We start from the raw sequence: 17,741 nt of genomic DNA on the forward strand, positions 1-17,741 counted from the left end.
TGAAGACACTCACAATCTCCCACCAAGTGACTCGGGCTCCAGAGGCACTGCCCACTGCCTGGGTGCCAGATGGGACTGCCCACTGCCTGGGCTCAAGATGGCACTGCCCACTGTATGGGCTCCCACCAGAGGCACTGCCCATTGCCTGAGTTCCAGGTGGCACTGCTCACTGTCTGGGCTCCCACCAGATGGCACTGCCTACTGCCTGGGCTCAAGATGGCACTGCCCACTGCCTGGGCTCCCACCAGATGGCACTGCCCACTGCCTGGGCTCAAGATGGCACTGCCCACTGTATGGGCTCCCACCAGAGGCACTGCCCACTGTATGGGCTCCCACCAGAGGCACTGCCCGTTGCCTGAGTTCCAAGTGGCACTGCCCATTGCTTGGGCTTCTACCAGATTGAGGGCCAAGCTCTGAGTTTTCATCACCCCAAATGAAAGCAGTCCTTCACGAGGCCCCATTTTTACCGGGATTCACCATGCATTTGCCTCAGTTGGTCAGAGCCCATAGTGACACCCACATGTGTGTCTTCCTGCATTCTAATGAGCTCTGACTCTTGCATACACTGATGCAGCTGGGATGACACTGTAGCAGAGCTACTTCTGTCAGGAATAAGTTCCGCAATCTCCAGAAGCCTTTGAGAAATCAAACAAGGATCTAGGTTAACCCTTCAGGGCCATGTAGCAGTGCCACATCAACCTCCTGCTGTATTTCCACATGGGGGGGATTTGGGAGTAGGGTCAAAAATCCCTGTGACATGAAGTTTCAAACTGCTGAAAATTCAAGAGCAGAACAAATGGAAGCCATGCACAGATCTTCAACAGTGTGTTAGATTCTCAGCTGACTTCATACCACTTCCCCACCACTGTGCATCAAGCAAAGGGCAACTTCAATGTACAGACACAGCACAGTAACTGGTCCTTCCAGATCACGAGCACACGCTGCCCAATTACACCCAGTGAATGATTAACCTACTAAACTCATGCGTCCTGGGAATGTAGTTGGAAACAGGAGCCACTGGAGGAAACCCATGGGTTCACAGGGAAAACGTACAAACACCTTAGAGGAAGTGGTGGATTTGAATCTGTATTGATCATATTGTAATAACATCACACTAACTATTAAGCTAAACATGCACCACCCAAACTTTAACAGTTGCTGTTTTTTGAAGAAACGAAGAGCAAAGTTATCAGTAAGGCAGCACAGTTATTGTAGGGTGGATGGTTAGTGTAGGGGGGCACAGTTAGTTAAGGGGAACACGGTTAGTGTAGGGGAAAACGGTTAATGTAGGGAGGACACGGTTAGTGTAGGGGAAAACGGTTAATGTAGGGAGGACACGGTTAGTGCAGGGGACACGGTTAGTGTAGAGGTCACGGTTAGTGTAGAGGTCACGGTTAGTGTAGGGGACACGGTTAGTGTAGGGGGGCACGTAAATTAGGCAGGATGGCCTCGTGAGCTGAACTGGCCTGTTACCATGCTGTATATCTAAAAATAAATTTAATAAATGAATAGATTTACATTTAAAATAATTTAAAAGCATGGTTGAAGTGGGGAAGAGGGTGGAGCAGCCCAGCAATAGATGGGTGTTGCAATGTTGTGTTCAGTTCTGGTCGCTTTCTTACATGAAGGATAGGGAAGCTATGGAGAGGGTCCAGAGAAGATTTACCAGAACGTGCCTTATTAGACAAGGTTAGCAGAGCTGGGGCTTTTCTCTCTGGAGCAAAGAAGGATGAGAGGGGCAGTCAGCATGGTGTTCCTGTGGCGACAAACATCAGAGGACATTGTACAAGGTGAGGAGAGGAAATTTTGGGGGAGAAGTCAAGGGGAAGTTTTTTAACACGGAGAGTAGTGGGGGCCTGGAATGCATTACTAGGAGTGATGGTGGAGGCTGGCTTCAATAGGGACATTTAAAAGACATGCATGCAAGAAAAATCCAGGCTTCTGAGTGTGAGGTGGGGAAGGGTTAGATAGTTGAATAGTTTATATAGGTCAGCACATCATGGTGGGTGGAAGGGGCCTTGGCTGAATTGAACTGTGATGTTCTATGTTCCATGTACCTTAGGTTGATGCAGAGGTGCAGCTGGTAACCGTGCTGGTTCCGTGATGTAGGCCTTCCTTGGCGGTTCAGGCTGACGATAGGCACTGCTGCTGGCTCCAGGAGCGGTGGGGGTGTAGGCCAGCTCTGGCCTCCAGGGATTCTGATTGCTGTGGGCTGGTTCCCCAGCATATCCTGGTGCCATGGGATACACATCCTGGGAGCGAGACGGTGGAGGACCATAACCATAATTTGGGTCAGGACACCACGCGGCTGGAGGTCTGTGGCCAGGATCAGCAGAGCGAGGCTGTTGGGAGTACTGTGCTGGCCGCGCTGGCTCGGGATACTGGCTGGGCTGGACCCTGTACTGTTGGTGCAGGGACCCCAGGTCGGATCCACCTGGACGGGGTCCTGGCTGTGCAAAATGTGGATTGGGTTGAGCCGATTTCACCTGCACGTTGAAGGCAGGCTGGGAAGGCGTGGAGGCTGTGGAGTACGAGGCCGGCACAGGCTGGGCTGGGGGCTTCCAGCCTGCTGCAGTGCTCTGGGCAGCCTGGGGCTTCGTGGCTGTCTTCTTGGTGGCTGTCAGAAGTGGTTGAGACGGAATGACCATCCTCTGGTGTCCAATCACTGGGCTGGGAGCAGCGGTGGTCATTGGCACCTGGCCAGCTGGCAAGCTACCTGTCATTGAGGCTCCAGGACCCTGAAACACAACAGCAGTAGACTCAGAGACCATTTAAAGATTCTTACTATTTATGAAAAATATTTATTTTTTCTGTATTTGCAGTCAGTTTGTTTACATTTCTCTCTCTCTTTTGTATATGTACCTTTCTTTTTGAGTACAGTTTACAGACACTGAACACTAGAAATTCTGCTTGGCCTGCAGAAAAAGAATGTCAAGGTTATATGTGATGTCTGACAATATACCTGAACTTTGAATCAGTGCCTGTTATTAGAGCTTCCCAGCACAGTGATTGTCAACACACACACACACACACAAAATACCTCACATATCCCACAATCACACACACACCACAATCACCACTCACAGGTGCATGTGCGGGGACACACATGGACACACAATCACGTGCACACACACGTTCACACACATACACACAAACAAAATATCTCATGCATCCCACAATCACACGCACACTTAACCCCACATTCACACAAATGTTTACACAGAGACGCACACACCACAATCACACACACACGGACACACAATCACGTGCAAACACACACACACAATCAAACACCCACACGCACACACATACACATGAATCATACACCCACACACACAAAAACACCTACCCACACACAATCAAACACCCACACACACATTCACACGCACACATATACACACGAATCATACACCCACACACAAAATCACCTACCCACACACAATCACCTACCCACACACACACTCACACGCACACACATACACACCAATCACACACCCACACACATGCACACACCAATCACACACCCACACCCACCCCTCCCTCGTATGCACATGCACCCATGCACATTCACACACATGCTCACAAGCACAGAGTCTGCTCTGGGCTCTGTCTTTATGATTTCTCCCCCTCCTGCTGGATAGAAGATACAAGTATGACAGCACGAATCTCCAGATTCTTGGAGAGTTTCTTTCCCCCGTTGTCAGACTCTTGAATAGACCCCTCATTAGTAAAATTGTGTTTCCCTTCCACTGTTTTGATGGAACTTTTCTCTGTAACACTTAGTACTTCTGTTTAATTTTGCACAACTACTCCACTTAACTTGCCTGGATGGCACACAAAACAAAAGTTTTTCACTGTATCTTGGCCCATGTAAAAAATAAAAAATTCATTCAATCCACTGAGGGCCTTGTGAGCAACCCGGTCACGACAGACTGGTGTAGAACCAGAGACACAAATGTAGTGAATAGATGCTCATATCCACAGGCCACACTGCCACTGTCTCCGTGGAAGAAGAGCTTCTTGACTTGATCTTCGCTGACTGTTCCGCTTGAAGGTCTGTGATCTGTGGCGCTCTGCAAGGAGCATTTTTATCTATGATCTGGATGAAAATGGAAGTGGGCTGCTTAGTAAATTGGTGGAGTTGTGAATAGTGAAGAAGGTTGGCAAAGAAGACAACCAGGTAATGACGTGATAATGAGTTTACTATCATACACATTGTACAATGTTCACATGCACTGGAATTCTCACTAGCTGTAGCCGAACGGGTACTCGTACAGAAAATCAATAATAGTATTTTGTAGTGTCTATTCCAGTGGAGCTACTAAATCAACACACATACACCAGGTTAGTCAGCCGAAGACTGTTTATTTGAGTTTGCCATATTCTTTTATATCCCTCCCATCCCAGGCTCCACAGGGGGTGGCGGGTTTAAAGTACACAAGGTGAGAGCTACATGCCCTCTAGAAGGAGGCATGTCAATCTGACATGCCATTACTTGGCACGCAGTACCGCGTGTACGCGGTCCATTACCCAGGTAAGTGCCCGCAGCTCCACACGGTCACTGATGAGCTGCACTGACAACGGTTCGCGATACCACGCCGTGCGCCCATTCGGCCCGCTACACAGCCGCTGCAATTTTGAATTAAATTAAAAGAGAAAATGGTCCATAGGATATTTAATACATATTCACAGTAATCCTCATACAGAAAGTGTCTTGAAATCATGTAGACAGTCCTTTTGTGGTTTTGATTAGTGTGCAAAGGGAAGGCTCAGAGCCTGACAGCTGTTGAAAACTGTTCTTCAACCTAGGGGTGATGTCCTTCTGCTCGAAGATAGCAGTGGAACAGATGGTAACCAGGGTGACTGATAAGGGGAGAGAAATGGCAGATGGAGTTTAATCTGGTCAAGTGTGAGGTCTTTCATTTTGGGAGGACAGATACAAGGAGAAGAGTAAATGGCAGGACCACCAGGAGCACAGATGAACAGAGTACATCCATAGCTGCTGGAAAGGGACAACGCAAGTGGCATGGTTGGAAAGAAGGCAATACATCAGCCTATATCGGTCAGGGCTTTGAGTACAAGAAGTCAGGAAGTCATACTGCAGGTGAATTAAACTTCAATAAGGCCACATTGGAGCATGGTCGAGTTCTGGTCACCATAATGCAGGAAGGATGAGGAGGCTCTGGATGAAGAAATAGAGGGATGGGTCAGTAGAAGGCATGAAGGTTGGATAAGTTGTAGATGGAGCTGAAGGTTGTTGTAGGTTACAAAAGGATATAGACAAGATGCAGAGTTGGGTAGAAAAGTGGCAGATGGACTGTGAGATGATGCATTTTGGAAGGTTAAATTTGAAGGCCGGATCTTTCACAGTGTGGAATACTTCACAGAGGGACCTTGAGGTACAAATCCATAGATCTCTGAAGACTGCCACACAGGTTATTAGGATAGATAAGAAGGCTATGGTCTGCTGGGCTTCATTAGTCAGGGGATTGAGTTCAGAGATGTGTTGTAATGTTGCAGCTCTATAAATCTCAGGTGAGACCACACATAGAATACTGTGTTCAGTTCTGGTCATCTCATTGCAGGAAGGATGTGGAAGCTATGGAGAGGGTGCAGAGGAGATTCACCAGGGTGTTGCCTGGATTGGAAAATAAGTCTTATGAGGCAAGGTTACCAGAGCTGGGACTTTTCACTTTGGAGTGAAGAAGGATCGGAGGAGACTTGATAGAGGTCTACAAGATTATGAGAGGCATAGATAGGATGGACAGCCAGTGCCCGTTTCCCAGGGCAGGATCAGCAAACACCAGAGGACGTGTGTACAAAGTGAGGGGAGGAAAGTTTAGGGGAAACATCATTGCTAAGTTTTTTACACAGAGAGCTGTGGGTGCCTGGAATGCATTTCCAGAGGTGGTGGTGGAGGCTGGATCACTGGGGGCATATAATAGACTGTTAGACAGGCACACAGATGAAAGAAAAATAGAGGGTTATGAGGGCAGGAAGGTTTAGTTTTCTTTTGGCATAGGTATATATAAGTCAGCACCACAGCACAGGCCAAAGGGCCTGTACTGTTGTGAAATATTTGTTGACTATGGAGCGAGGGGAAGTATGACTAGTCTGGAAATGACATAGCTGTTGCAAGAGAATGAGTGGGAATAGAGCTGGTCTGGGATTGATACATGCAAATGGGAACTGTCAAGGGTTTATTGCGCAGAATGGCCTCTCCTGTATGTAAACATCGACCTTGCAAAACTCCAGCACAGGAAAGATTAGGTTGGTGGATTTCTTGAAATAAATGCTTTCCACTCATTGAAATTTTGATTCCAATTCTGTTCTTAATCAGAAATTAAAATAGAAAGAATATTGAAACTAACTGAGCCATCTGCTTCTCTTTTGCTTCCAATAACCTTTGTTGCTTTAGTTGTAGATGGATGAAACTGGCCAGAGGCTGCAGCATTTGAATGCTGAAGGTGGGTAGAAGGTTCACCCAACACACCTGTCTGACCATTCACTGGCTCTGAGCCTAATGGTGTCCATCTACCATTGGATCAGAATCTGTCAGTGGAGGAGAGAATCCCAGTTTGGAAAATCAACAGTAGCATCTGCTCTCACCAATCTTGCCTGGACAGATTTCATTCCATCAATGCTCCCTGAATTGACGGTGTTTACACTGATGTACTGGCACAGCTGGCACCAACTCTGAGGCACTGGTGCCACACTGATGTTGGCAATGACCGCCTGCCAATTCTGTCTGTGCCAATACTGCCTACCTCGACAATGACTGCTCCAAAACTCCCTGAGACTTGCTCTGGCCACACTGAGGTGGATGTGCATGGCAAAGAAATTCTAAATCCAATATGAAGTTGAGAGACGTCCCTTTGTCACAGGACTGCAGTGGTTCAGGAAGATGACCAACCGTCATCTGCTCAAGGATAATCAGAATGCACAACAAGGCTGGTTTTGGCAGGACTTGCCCGAATCCAAGAAATCTTTGAGTTGCAAAGTTAATTCCTCAACAAACCTTGATAGAAGCAGAGTTTGGTTACTCTCTGGCTGTGTAAAAGGTTGTAAGAACATCCAGCACCTTCTCAATTACAGTCAGCTCCTTACTACTCTCTAACATCTCATTCCAATTCACTCAAGTCACAGCCAAGGCTCTAGCAACTGGGTTTCTCAGCCCCACATGAGATGTCTCCTTTACTTAAGATTTCATAATAATATGTCCAGGGTTCAACCATGTGCCAAGAAATTAAACAGATGGCAACTGATTAGTGCTCCAGCAAATGCCTGTAAAACTAGCACTTCACAGAATTAGTTACCACACCTTATAAATCTATCGACAGATGACTGCAGTGGGTCTCTGCACAGTAAGAGAATCCCCTCCAAACCAGAGGTCAGTGGGTGGAGGGTGAAACCACCAGCACAAGAACAGATCATAAACAGGAGGCAGGGAGAGGTGAAAGAAAATAACCCAAGGCACAATGGACATCAAGTGTGTCAAAGGGGCAGAGAGAAAGTCACAAGACAGAGCAGGGAGGGGAAGAGGAGAGATAGGTGGAGGGAGGGAGAGAGAGGGAGTGGGGAGAGTGAGAGAAAGGGGAAAGGAGGGGAGAGCAAGAGAGTGATATGGGGAGTCAATAAAGAGAGAATGGCCATGGTTACATGGTAATTCACCACACAACAGTACGTGGATTATTGATTGAGAGACGTCTGATTCCCAGCTGGCAGGTGGCGAATATCAATTCAGGTCAGTAAATAAAATACTGCTGCCACAGTGGTAACTTGAAATACCAGATAAAATCTTATAACCATATAACCATATATAACCATATAACCACTTACAGCACAGAACAGGCCAGTTCGGCCCTACTAGTCCATGACGTAGCAAATCCCCACCCTCCTAGTTCCACTGACCAGCACCCAGTCCATACCCCTCTAGTCCCCTCCTATCCATGTAACGATCCAGTCTTTCCTTAAATGTAACCAATGATCCCGCCTCGACCACGTCTGCCGGAAGCTCATTCCACATCCCCACCACCCTCTGCGTAAAGAAATTTCCCCTCATGTTCCCCTTATAATTTTCCCTCTTCGATCTTAAACCATGTCTTCTAGTTTGAATCTCCCCCACTCTTAATTGAAAAAGCCTATCCATATTTACTCTGTCTGTCCCTTTTAAAATCTTAAACACCTCTATCAAGTCCCCTCTCAATCTTCTACGCTCCAGAGAAAAAAGCCCCAGTCTGCACAACCTTTCCCTGTAACTCAGACCCTGAAATCCTGTCAACATTCTCGTGAACCTTCTCTGCACTCTCTCTATTTTGTTTATATCTTTCCTATAATTTAGTGACCAAAACTGTACACAGTACTCCAAATTCGGCCTCACCAATGCCTTGTACAATTTCATCATAACCTCCCTACTCTTGAATTCAATACTCCGATTTATGAAGGCCAACATTCCAAATGCCTTCTTCACCACACCATCTACCTGAGTATCAGCCTTGAGGATACTATTTATCACAACTCCTAAATCCCTTTGTTGCTCTGCACTCCTCAATTGTCTACCATGCAATGTACAAGACCTATTTAAATTTGCCTTTCCAAAATGTAGCACCTCACATTTATCTGTATTAAATTCCATCAGCCATTTCTCAGCCCACACCTCCAGCCTTCCTAAATCACCTTTTAATCTACGGTAATCTTCCTCACTGTCCACAACACCACCAATCTTTGTGTCATCCGCAAACTTGCTTATCCAATTCTCCACCCCTACATCCAGATTGTTAATATATATAACAAATAATAGTGGACCCAGGACCGAACCCTGAGGAACTCCACTAGTCACCGGCCTCCAATTGGACAAACAATTTTCTACCACTACTCTCTGACACCTCCCATCCAACCACTGCTGAATCCATTTCACTACCTCTTTATTTATACCTAATGCCTCCACCTTTTTTCCTAACCTCCTGTGGGGAACTTTCTCAAAAGCTTTACCAAAGTCCAAATAGACAACATCCACAGCTTTCCCTTCATCAACCTTTTTTTTTAACTCCCTCGAAGAACTCAATCAGGTTTGTCAAGCATGATCTACCCCTGACAAAACCATGCTGATTACTCCCTATCAACCCCTGTACCTCCAAAAATTTGTAACACTTTCCATCAACTTGCCCACCACAGACGTCAGACTTACAGGCCTATAATTCCCAGGTTTGCATTTGGACCCTTTCTTAAACAGAGGAACCACATGCGCCACCCTCCAATCCTTATCTCGTTCACTAATGTTGTTCAAGAAAGGATATGAATTTTTTTTTAAATTTAGACTTACAGCACATAACAGGACATTTAGGCCCACAAGTCCTCGCTGCCTAATTTACACCCAATTAATCTACATACCCAGCACATTTCGAATGGTGGGAGGAAAAAAGCCCCTGGGGAAAACCCACGCAAACACAGGGCAACGAAATCCAAACTCCTTACAGACAGCACGGGATTCAAACCTCGGTCCCGATCGCTGGTGCTGTAAAGGTATTGTGCTAACCGCTATGCCAACCGTACCTCCCATATCTGCCATAGTCCAACCTGTAGAATGTAGAACATTACAGCACAGTTCAAGTTTTCTAGCCCACAATATCGTGGCCACCTATGTAAACCTACTCCACAACAATCTAACCCTTCCCTACCTCACACCCATAACCTTCTATTTTTCTTACATTCATGCGCTTGCCTAAAGTCTTGTAAATGTCCCTACTGTACCAGACTTCACCATATCCCCTGACAATGCATTCCAGGCACCCACTAGCCTATGTAAAAAAAACGACCTCTGACATTTCCCCAAAACTTTCCTCCACTCATCTCGAACAAATATCCTCTGGTATCAGTCACTGTCGCTGCAGGAAAAGGGCACTGGCTGTGACTTTCTCTCACTCTTGTAATCTTAATGGGCTGAATAGCCCAATTCTGCTCCTCCATCTTATGGTCTCATGGAACCATTCACACTCTACCCTCCAACGAAATCATTCCAAAGCTTGTCAGCTGCCACTCTTGGGAACCAGAAAAGGCTGGAGCATTGAGCAAGTCGCATCTGGGATAAAGGTTCAACTTAACTGAGTGAATGACTTCTGTCCCAGCTCTCAGTTACCCGGAGACCACACACTTCAGGTGTTCTGGGAATTACCATCACTGCGCCTGATGGCAATAAATGCTTGAAAACAAAGAGGGAGGTTTCAGTCCTCATAAAAAAGTTCAATTGTCTGAGTCTAAGGAACCATCCAGTAATATCCTGAAGTTCTGTCATTAAAACACAACATTCTCTGCACAATTTGTTCAGAATCCCTGGTCAAATATTTGAGCAGTTCATTCAGGTCATTTTCAAACATCTCAGCTTTTACCCTTCACCTAATTTCCAATCAGTTGCTATATTATGTCCAGTAGATGAGACTTGTAATCACTCTCTAGCAAAGTGGCTTCACTCTGCATCTATCCCGAAACCTCGACTTTCACCTGCACCGATGCTGTGTAACCTGCTGAATCCCTCCAGTGGCCTTTTTCTCTTGAGATGACAGCACCCTACAAAGCTTTCACATCCTTTCTGTGATGAGTGTTATCAGAAAGAAACGAAGATAGAACATAGAACATAAGAACCTCGTGCATTGAACGGACCCTTCAGCCCACACTGTTGTGCTGACCTAGTAACCCACTCTAACAACTGCCGAGAATTTACTGACTGCATAGCCCTCCATTTTTCTCATTTACATGTGGCAAACCCAAAAGAGCAACAGCTCTGGACAGCCTGTAAATGGGTTGTCAAAGGAACTGATAGTGCTTTCGTTTTAACCACAGAGGTCTGTTTGCAAGAGGGAATCACCTACGCTTGGCAATGTATTCCAGGGGTTGTAGACTCTGGGCTAACGATGCACCAGAAATGGGGAGAACACCCCTCGTTGAGAAGGAGAGGCATAGGAGATGATCCTACAGGCAGAGGACCGTGGCAGTGGAGCAATGGGGGGCTCAGTGGCTGAAGGACCCAGATTGGTGACTTGCGGTCAAAGGACTCACTTAGGCTGCAGACTGCTGGAGATTGGCTCATGTGAACCTGGTTTCGGAACCAGGATTCACTTGATCAGATGGTTGCATCTTCATTCAGACAGGTACAGTTGTAGCTTCATTTGATTGGATGGTTGTAGCTTCACTCAGATGGGTATGGCTGTAGTTTCACTCAATTGTATGGCTGTAGTTTCATTCAATTGGACGGCTGTGGCTTCACTTGGACAAATACTGCTCGCACTTCATTGGGACAGTATGATTTAACTTCACTCAGTTGGACAGTTGCAGCTTCACTCAGATGGGTTCAGTTGTAGCTTCACTCAATTGGACAGTTGAAGCTTCACTTGGACAGGTACGGCTGTTACTTCACTTAATTGGATGGTTGTAGCTTCAATCATTCGGACAACTGTAGCTTCGCTTGGGCGGTACAGTTGTAGCTTCACTCGATTGGACAATTGTAGCTTCACTTGGACTTCATGGTTGTAGCTTCACTCTGATGGTGCAGTTTTAGCTTCATTTGATCAGATGGTTTAACTTCTCTTGATCAGATGGTTGTAGCTTCACTTGGACAGGTACAGTTGTGGCTTCACTCAGATGTTATGGCTGTAGCTTCACTCAGACAGGTACGGTTGTGGCTTCTCTTGGACAGGTTCAGCTGTAGCTTCACTTGGACTATTCCCGACATGTCTTTCAACAGTGTATGTTCAGGGCTTGGCCAGTCAGGTGTGTGGTAATTCCACCAGATGCTGAAGTCTCCACCCAGAGTACAGAATGGGCTCCTGCTGATCTTGTGCTACTTACAATTGTTGATCAACATGGAGGAGCATGACTGAGGGAAGATCAAGAGGACATTTCCTTGCCCACATTTATGTCGATGCTGTGATATTTCATGGGATTATGGTGTGAGGTATTTGTGAGGAGACTTCAGGGTGCAGGTAGTTAAATTGTTGATGGGCTGATCAGAAATGTTGACAGAATTCCCAGGATTACACGTCAGGACGTGAACCATTATACCTTGGTAGTTTGTTTCCCGCTGACCATGCTTCCATGACTATTTAATTCCATATGAAGGGGGAAAGAAGAATCACCCTTCTCAGGGCTTGGCCATATCGGTCTGATGGGGCTAGGAAGTCAATCTTTTCCTTGTATGAGTTGCACTGTGAAAATTTATTTATCCTGTTGATATTTATTGTCTCTTTTCTGCCTTGGCAGATTGAGGTCATTTAATTTCCACTGTTGTATTTAATGTACCTTTCGTCCTGTGAACCTGCAGCAAGAACCTCGGGCTATTTGACACTTCAACTCCATGAGAAGATTGTATGGAATTAACAAATATGAAATGTAAATAATGTTGATATTATTGATAATGATATTAATGTTATTGACAATTGTTGGGAGTTTGAGTGGAAAATTATAAATAATTTTTTTATATAAAAACGGGCTATTTGTACATTGCACTTATGTACATGACAATACATTGACATTGAACTCTTGAAGACTCAGTGAAAGAAACAGTTACTCATCTCTGCACCAACCCAATGCTAATGTTTCCCCACACACAGAGATGCTCCTTACCTGGCGAGGCCGAGGCTGATATGGTGAACTGCTCTCCAGATCCGCCAGGATACTGGTCAGTGAGTCTATCTCTGCGTCCAGGCTCGAACGCCTCTCCTCCAGGCTCCTCTTCCCCATCTGAAAGGACCATCAATATGTGAGCTTGTAGCCTGCAGCATAACTTCCACATCCCCACACTGTTGTGCTGCAACAGGTAGAAAGGAGGTTATTCAACTCTACAATGGAATGGGAGGAACATGCTGGACGGAAATGGGCCTATTGAGCTGACCTCGTCCATGCCGATGCTTATCTGCTCAAAGCCTATTTCCCCGCATTAGGCTCATATCCCTCTTCACCTTTCCTACCATCTGGAAAACAAATAAACTCAGAGCCAGAATCAATGTGTATAATTAGGATGCTGTCGCCGTTAAAGAGAGGGAAAGGGTTGGCAGCTTGAGGAGAGAGAACCGTGAGCAGGTAGTGATCTCAAAACACCAGCATTCACCCTGCAGACTGAGAGGGAGAAGCTAACGTCAGATGTATCGGTATTAGGTTGAGTCAAGGTAACAGAGGCACGAGTGAGGAGCTAGTCAAAGATTTTTTTGGAATGGGACCCTAGTGGGGAAGATGGAGAGCAGAAATGGCTGGGCTTTCTGGCAGTTTTAGAAGATGCAGGATCATCCCATCCCAAAAATAGAATTCTTAAGGGAGGATTCTAATGGTGGCTGAGAACTTGCGTGGATCTCAATAAACTCATCATCATTCCTACTTTAGTCTTGAGAACAGGTCCCAACCCAAAATGCTAACTGACCGTTTCTCTCCACGGATGCAGTCTGTTCAGCTGAGTCTCTCCACCAGTTCACTGTTTGCTCAGATACCAGCATCAGTAGGATAACTATACCAGCAGCTTATTAGAGAAAAACCAAAGGGGAAGTAAAAAGTTTCAGTGTGCCACGCGCTAGTGAGGGTAGAAATAGGAGGATGTGGAGGATGAATGTGTGGCTAAAGAGATGGTGCAGGGGGCAAGGGACAAGATTTCTGGATCATTAGGATCTCTTCTGGGGAAGGTCGGACCTGTACAAAAGGGACAGATTCCACTTGAACTGGAGGGGGACCCATGTGCTGGCAAGCAGATTTGCTAGAGCTGAGGGGGAAAGTTTAAACTAGTTTGGCAGGAGGGTGGGGAACAGAGTGTGAGAACAGAGTCAAGGGAGCATGGCCACCTACATAAGAATAAAAACGATAACAAAGGTAGGATGGAGATTAGGGTAGAAGGTAGAAAAGAGAATGTATGTGAGGGTCATTCTCTGAATTGCAGATATTTTAATGCAAGAAGCATAGTGAACAAGGTAGACGAGCTTAGAGCATGGACAGATACTTGGGGTCATGATATTGTGGCAATTAGTGAGACCTGGCTACAAGAGGGGCAGGACTGGCAACTTAATATTCCAGGCTACATTTGTTTTAGATGTGATAGATCAGGGGGTAAAAAAGGGGGAGGAGTTGCTCTGCTTGTTAAGGAGGACATTACTGTCGTGAGGTTACAAGATGGTCTGGCGGGATCGTCCAGTGAGGCTGTTTGGGTGGAATTGAGGGGTGAAGGAGACATGAGAGTGCTAATAGAGGTGTATTACAGACCACCAAATGGGTCAAGAAAACTAGAGGAACAAATGTGTAGAGAGATAACGTCTATGTGTGAGAATCATAAGGTAGTGATCATGGGAGATTTTAACTTCCCTCACATTGATTGGGATACCCATACAGTGAGAAGGCTGGATGGGCTAGAGTTCGTTAAATGTGTTCAAGATTGTTTTCTGAATCAATTAGTAGAAGAACCGACTCGGGACAGTGTAATACTGGATCTCCTGTTAGGGAACGAGCTAGGTCAGGTATCAGACATTGATGTTGGAGATCCAATTGGGTCTAGTGATCATAATTCTGTTAGTTTTAAGGTAGTTTTAGGGAGGAGCAAGGAGGGGCCTAAAGTTGAGGTTCTGGATTGAAGAAGAGTAAATTTCGAAGGAATAAGAAGGGATTTGGGGAGTATTGAGTGGGACAGGATATTTTCAGGTGAGGGTGTAAATGAGAAATGAATATTCAAAAAAGAAATTTTGAGGGTACAGAGTAGTTATGTGCTAGTGAGGTTCAAAGGAAAGGCTGGAAGTCATAGGGAGGCTTGGTTTTCGAGGAATATTGGAAATTTTGTTAGGAGAAAAATGGTGTACAAGAGGTATAAATAGCAGGGAGCTGAGAGTTTGAAGCAGGACTACAAGGAGTGTAGAAGGAATCTTAAGAAAGAAATTAGAAAGGCCAAAAAAAGGCACGAAGAGGCTTTGGCAGACAGAGTAAAAATAAATCCAAAAGGTTTCTATAAGTACATTAAAAGTAAAAGATTAGAGAGGGATAAAATTGGACCCCTTGTAGATAGTGAGGGTAGGCTGAGTGAGAAGTCAGAGGAAATGGGGGAAATTTTGAATGATTTCTTTGCCTCGGTATTCACTAGGGAAAAAAATATTGAACCAGTTGAGGTAAAGAAAAATAGTGGGGAGGTAATAAAGCATATAAGGATAACCGAGGAGACAGTGATGGCTGTGTTGAAAAAGATAAAGGTGGATAAATCTCAGGGACCAGACAAAATATTCCCAAGGACACTCAGGGAGGCTAGTAGACAGATAGTGAGGCCATTAACAGAGATATTTAGGATGTCACTGGCCACGGGGGTAGTGCCGAAGGATTGGAGGGTGACGCATGTGGTTCCGCTGTTTAAGAAAGGGTCTAAATGTAAACCTGGGAATTATAGGCCCGTGGGTCTGAAGTCTGTGGTGGGCAAGTTGATGGAAAGTGTTCTGAGGGATGGTATTTACAAATATTTGGAGGTACAGGGATTGCTAGGGAGTAATCAGCATGGTTTTGTCAGGGGTAGATCATGCTTGACAAACCTGATTGAGTTTTTCGAGGGGGTTACAAAAAAGGTTGATGAAGGGAAAGCTGTGGATGTTGTCTATTTAAACTTTAGTAAAGCTTTTGAGAAAGTTCCCCACAGGAGGTTAGGAAAAAAGGTGGAGGCATTAGGTATAAATGAGGAGGTAGTAAAATGGATTCAGCAATGGATGGATGGGAGGTGTCAGAGAGTAGTGGTAGAAAATTGTTTGTCCAATTGGAGGCCGGTGACTAGTGGAGTTCCTCAGGGATCGGTCCTGGGTCCACTATTGTTTGTTATATATATTAACGATCTGGAAATAGGGGTGGAGAATTGGATAAGCAAGTTTGCGGATGATACAAAGATTGGTGGTTTTGTGGACAGTGAGGAAGATTACCGTAGATTAAAAGGTGATTTAGGAAGGCTGGAGGTGTGGGCTGAGAAATGGCTGATGGAATTTAATACAGATAAGTGTGAGGTGTTTCATTTTGGAAAGGCAAATCTAAATAGGTCATATGCATTAAATGGTAGGCTATTGAGATGTGCAGAGCAAGTTGTGGTAAATAGTACCCTCAAGGCTAATACTCAGGTAGATGGTGTGGTGAAGAAGGCATTTGGAATGTTGGCCTTCATAAATCGGAGTATTGAATTCAAGACTAGGGAGGTTATGATGAAATTGTACAAGGCATTGGTGAGGCCAAATTTGGAGTACTGTGTACAGTTTTGGACACCAAATTATAGGAAAGATATAAACAAAATAGAGAGAGTGCAGAGAAGGTTCACGAGAATGTTGACAGGATTTCAAGGTTTGAGTTACAGGGAAAGGTTGTGCAGACTAGGGCTTTTTTCTCTGGAGCGTAGAAGATTGAGGGAGGACTTGATAGAGGTGTTTAAGGTTTTAAAAGGGACAGACAGAGTAAATGTGGATAGGCTTTTTCAATTAAGAGTGGGGGAGATTCAAACTAGAGGGCATGGTTTAAGATTGAAGGGTGAAAATTATAAGGGGAACATGAGGGGAAATTTCTTTATGCAAAGGGTGGTAGGGATGTGGAATGAGCTTCCGGCAGACATGGTTGAGGCGGGATCATTGGTTACATTTAAGGAAAGACTGGATAGTTACATGGATAGGAGAGGACTGGAGGGGTATGGACCGGGTACTGGTCAGTGGGACCGGGTACTGGTCAGTGGGACTAGGAGGGTGGGGATTTGTTACGGCATGGACTAGTAGGGCCGAACTGGCCTGTTCTGTGCTGTAAGTGGTTATATGGTTATATGAGGAAAAAAAAAGCTGTCAGCAAAAATGGGAATCAAAAAGTGTGGTCCAGGCACAAAACTCATCAAAGGACCATCCATTTCAGACAGAGGTGAGAAGACCTTGCACAAGAGTGCTAAGGGCTAACTTTTCATCTGGAGAGAATTCTTTCCAATTAACTGACTCTGACTCATTGCTTCCCGTTGTTCAACCAACCACAGAAGTATCATCACCAATTTTATCGACTGTAAGTGTACTGGGAACAGAACAGGCAACTTGGAGGTATCCCTGTCTAGCTGCTCAGTGAGGAGGTGGTGATGTGGCCAATCTGCAAGGACTACATGACCTTTAGCGAAACCTTTGACGAGGTCTTTGACGTAGGCAGGTCTGGAAGGTCAGATCACACAGGATCCAGGGTAAACTGGCCAACTGACTGCAAATTTGTCAGAAGTAAGCAGATGATGGTGGTGGAGAGTTGAAACTCAGAACGAGTCACTGATTTACATTGGAATATAGTATTCAGTTCTGGTCACCCTGTTGAAGAGAGGAGGTTCATCAACAGGAAAAAGGGGACAGAAAAGATGCGGCAGGATTGCCAGGATGGTGGGCTTGAGTTATGAGAGACTGGGTGGTCAGGATATTTTTACCTGGAATGATGGGGAGGGGGGGGGTGGGAGGGGGAGGGGGAGGACAAGAAGTTTATTAAATCATGAAAGGCATAGACAAGATAAATAATCTAAAACCGGAGGCCACCAGTTTTCGATGAGAGGGGAAAGATTTGAAAGGGACCTGAGGGGCTTTCGCACAAAGGGTAGTGGGTGTATGGAATGAGCTGTCAGAGGAAGTGAGAGAGATGGGGACAATTTGGACACTTAAAAGATGTTTAGACAGGTACATGAATAGGAGAGGGTAGGAGAGTGATGGGCCAAGTGAGGGTACGTTGGACCAACTCAGATGGGCAATTTGGTCAACATG

At 45.5% G+C, this 17,741-nt stretch overlaps 1 protein-coding gene across 12 annotated transcripts in view; it reads right to left on the reverse strand.

Moving 5' to 3' along the window:
- The window catches only part of lpp (LIM domain containing preferred translocation partner in lipoma), a 294,099-nt gene that overhangs the window by 50,796 nt on the left and 225,562 nt on the right, over positions 1–17,741 (reverse strand). For all 12 annotated transcript variants that reach the window (XM_069897669.1, XM_069897671.1, XM_069897677.1 and 9 more), the window contains 2 exons: positions 12,616–12,732; positions 2,058–2,738 (listed from right to left, as the gene is read on the reverse strand). In XM_069897669.1, coding sequence (XP_069753770.1) covers positions 2,058–2,738; positions 12,616–12,732 — 798 coding nt within the window. The remainder of the gene's footprint in view (positions 1–2,057; positions 2,739–12,615; positions 12,733–17,741) is intronic.

This window comes from Narcine bancroftii, chromosome 9 (assembly GCF_036971445.1).
Source record: "Narcine bancroftii isolate sNarBan1 chromosome 9, sNarBan1.hap1, whole genome shotgun sequence".
In the NCBI taxonomy this organism is placed as follows: Eukaryota; Metazoa; Chordata; class Chondrichthyes; order Torpediniformes; family Narcinidae; genus Narcine; species Narcine bancroftii.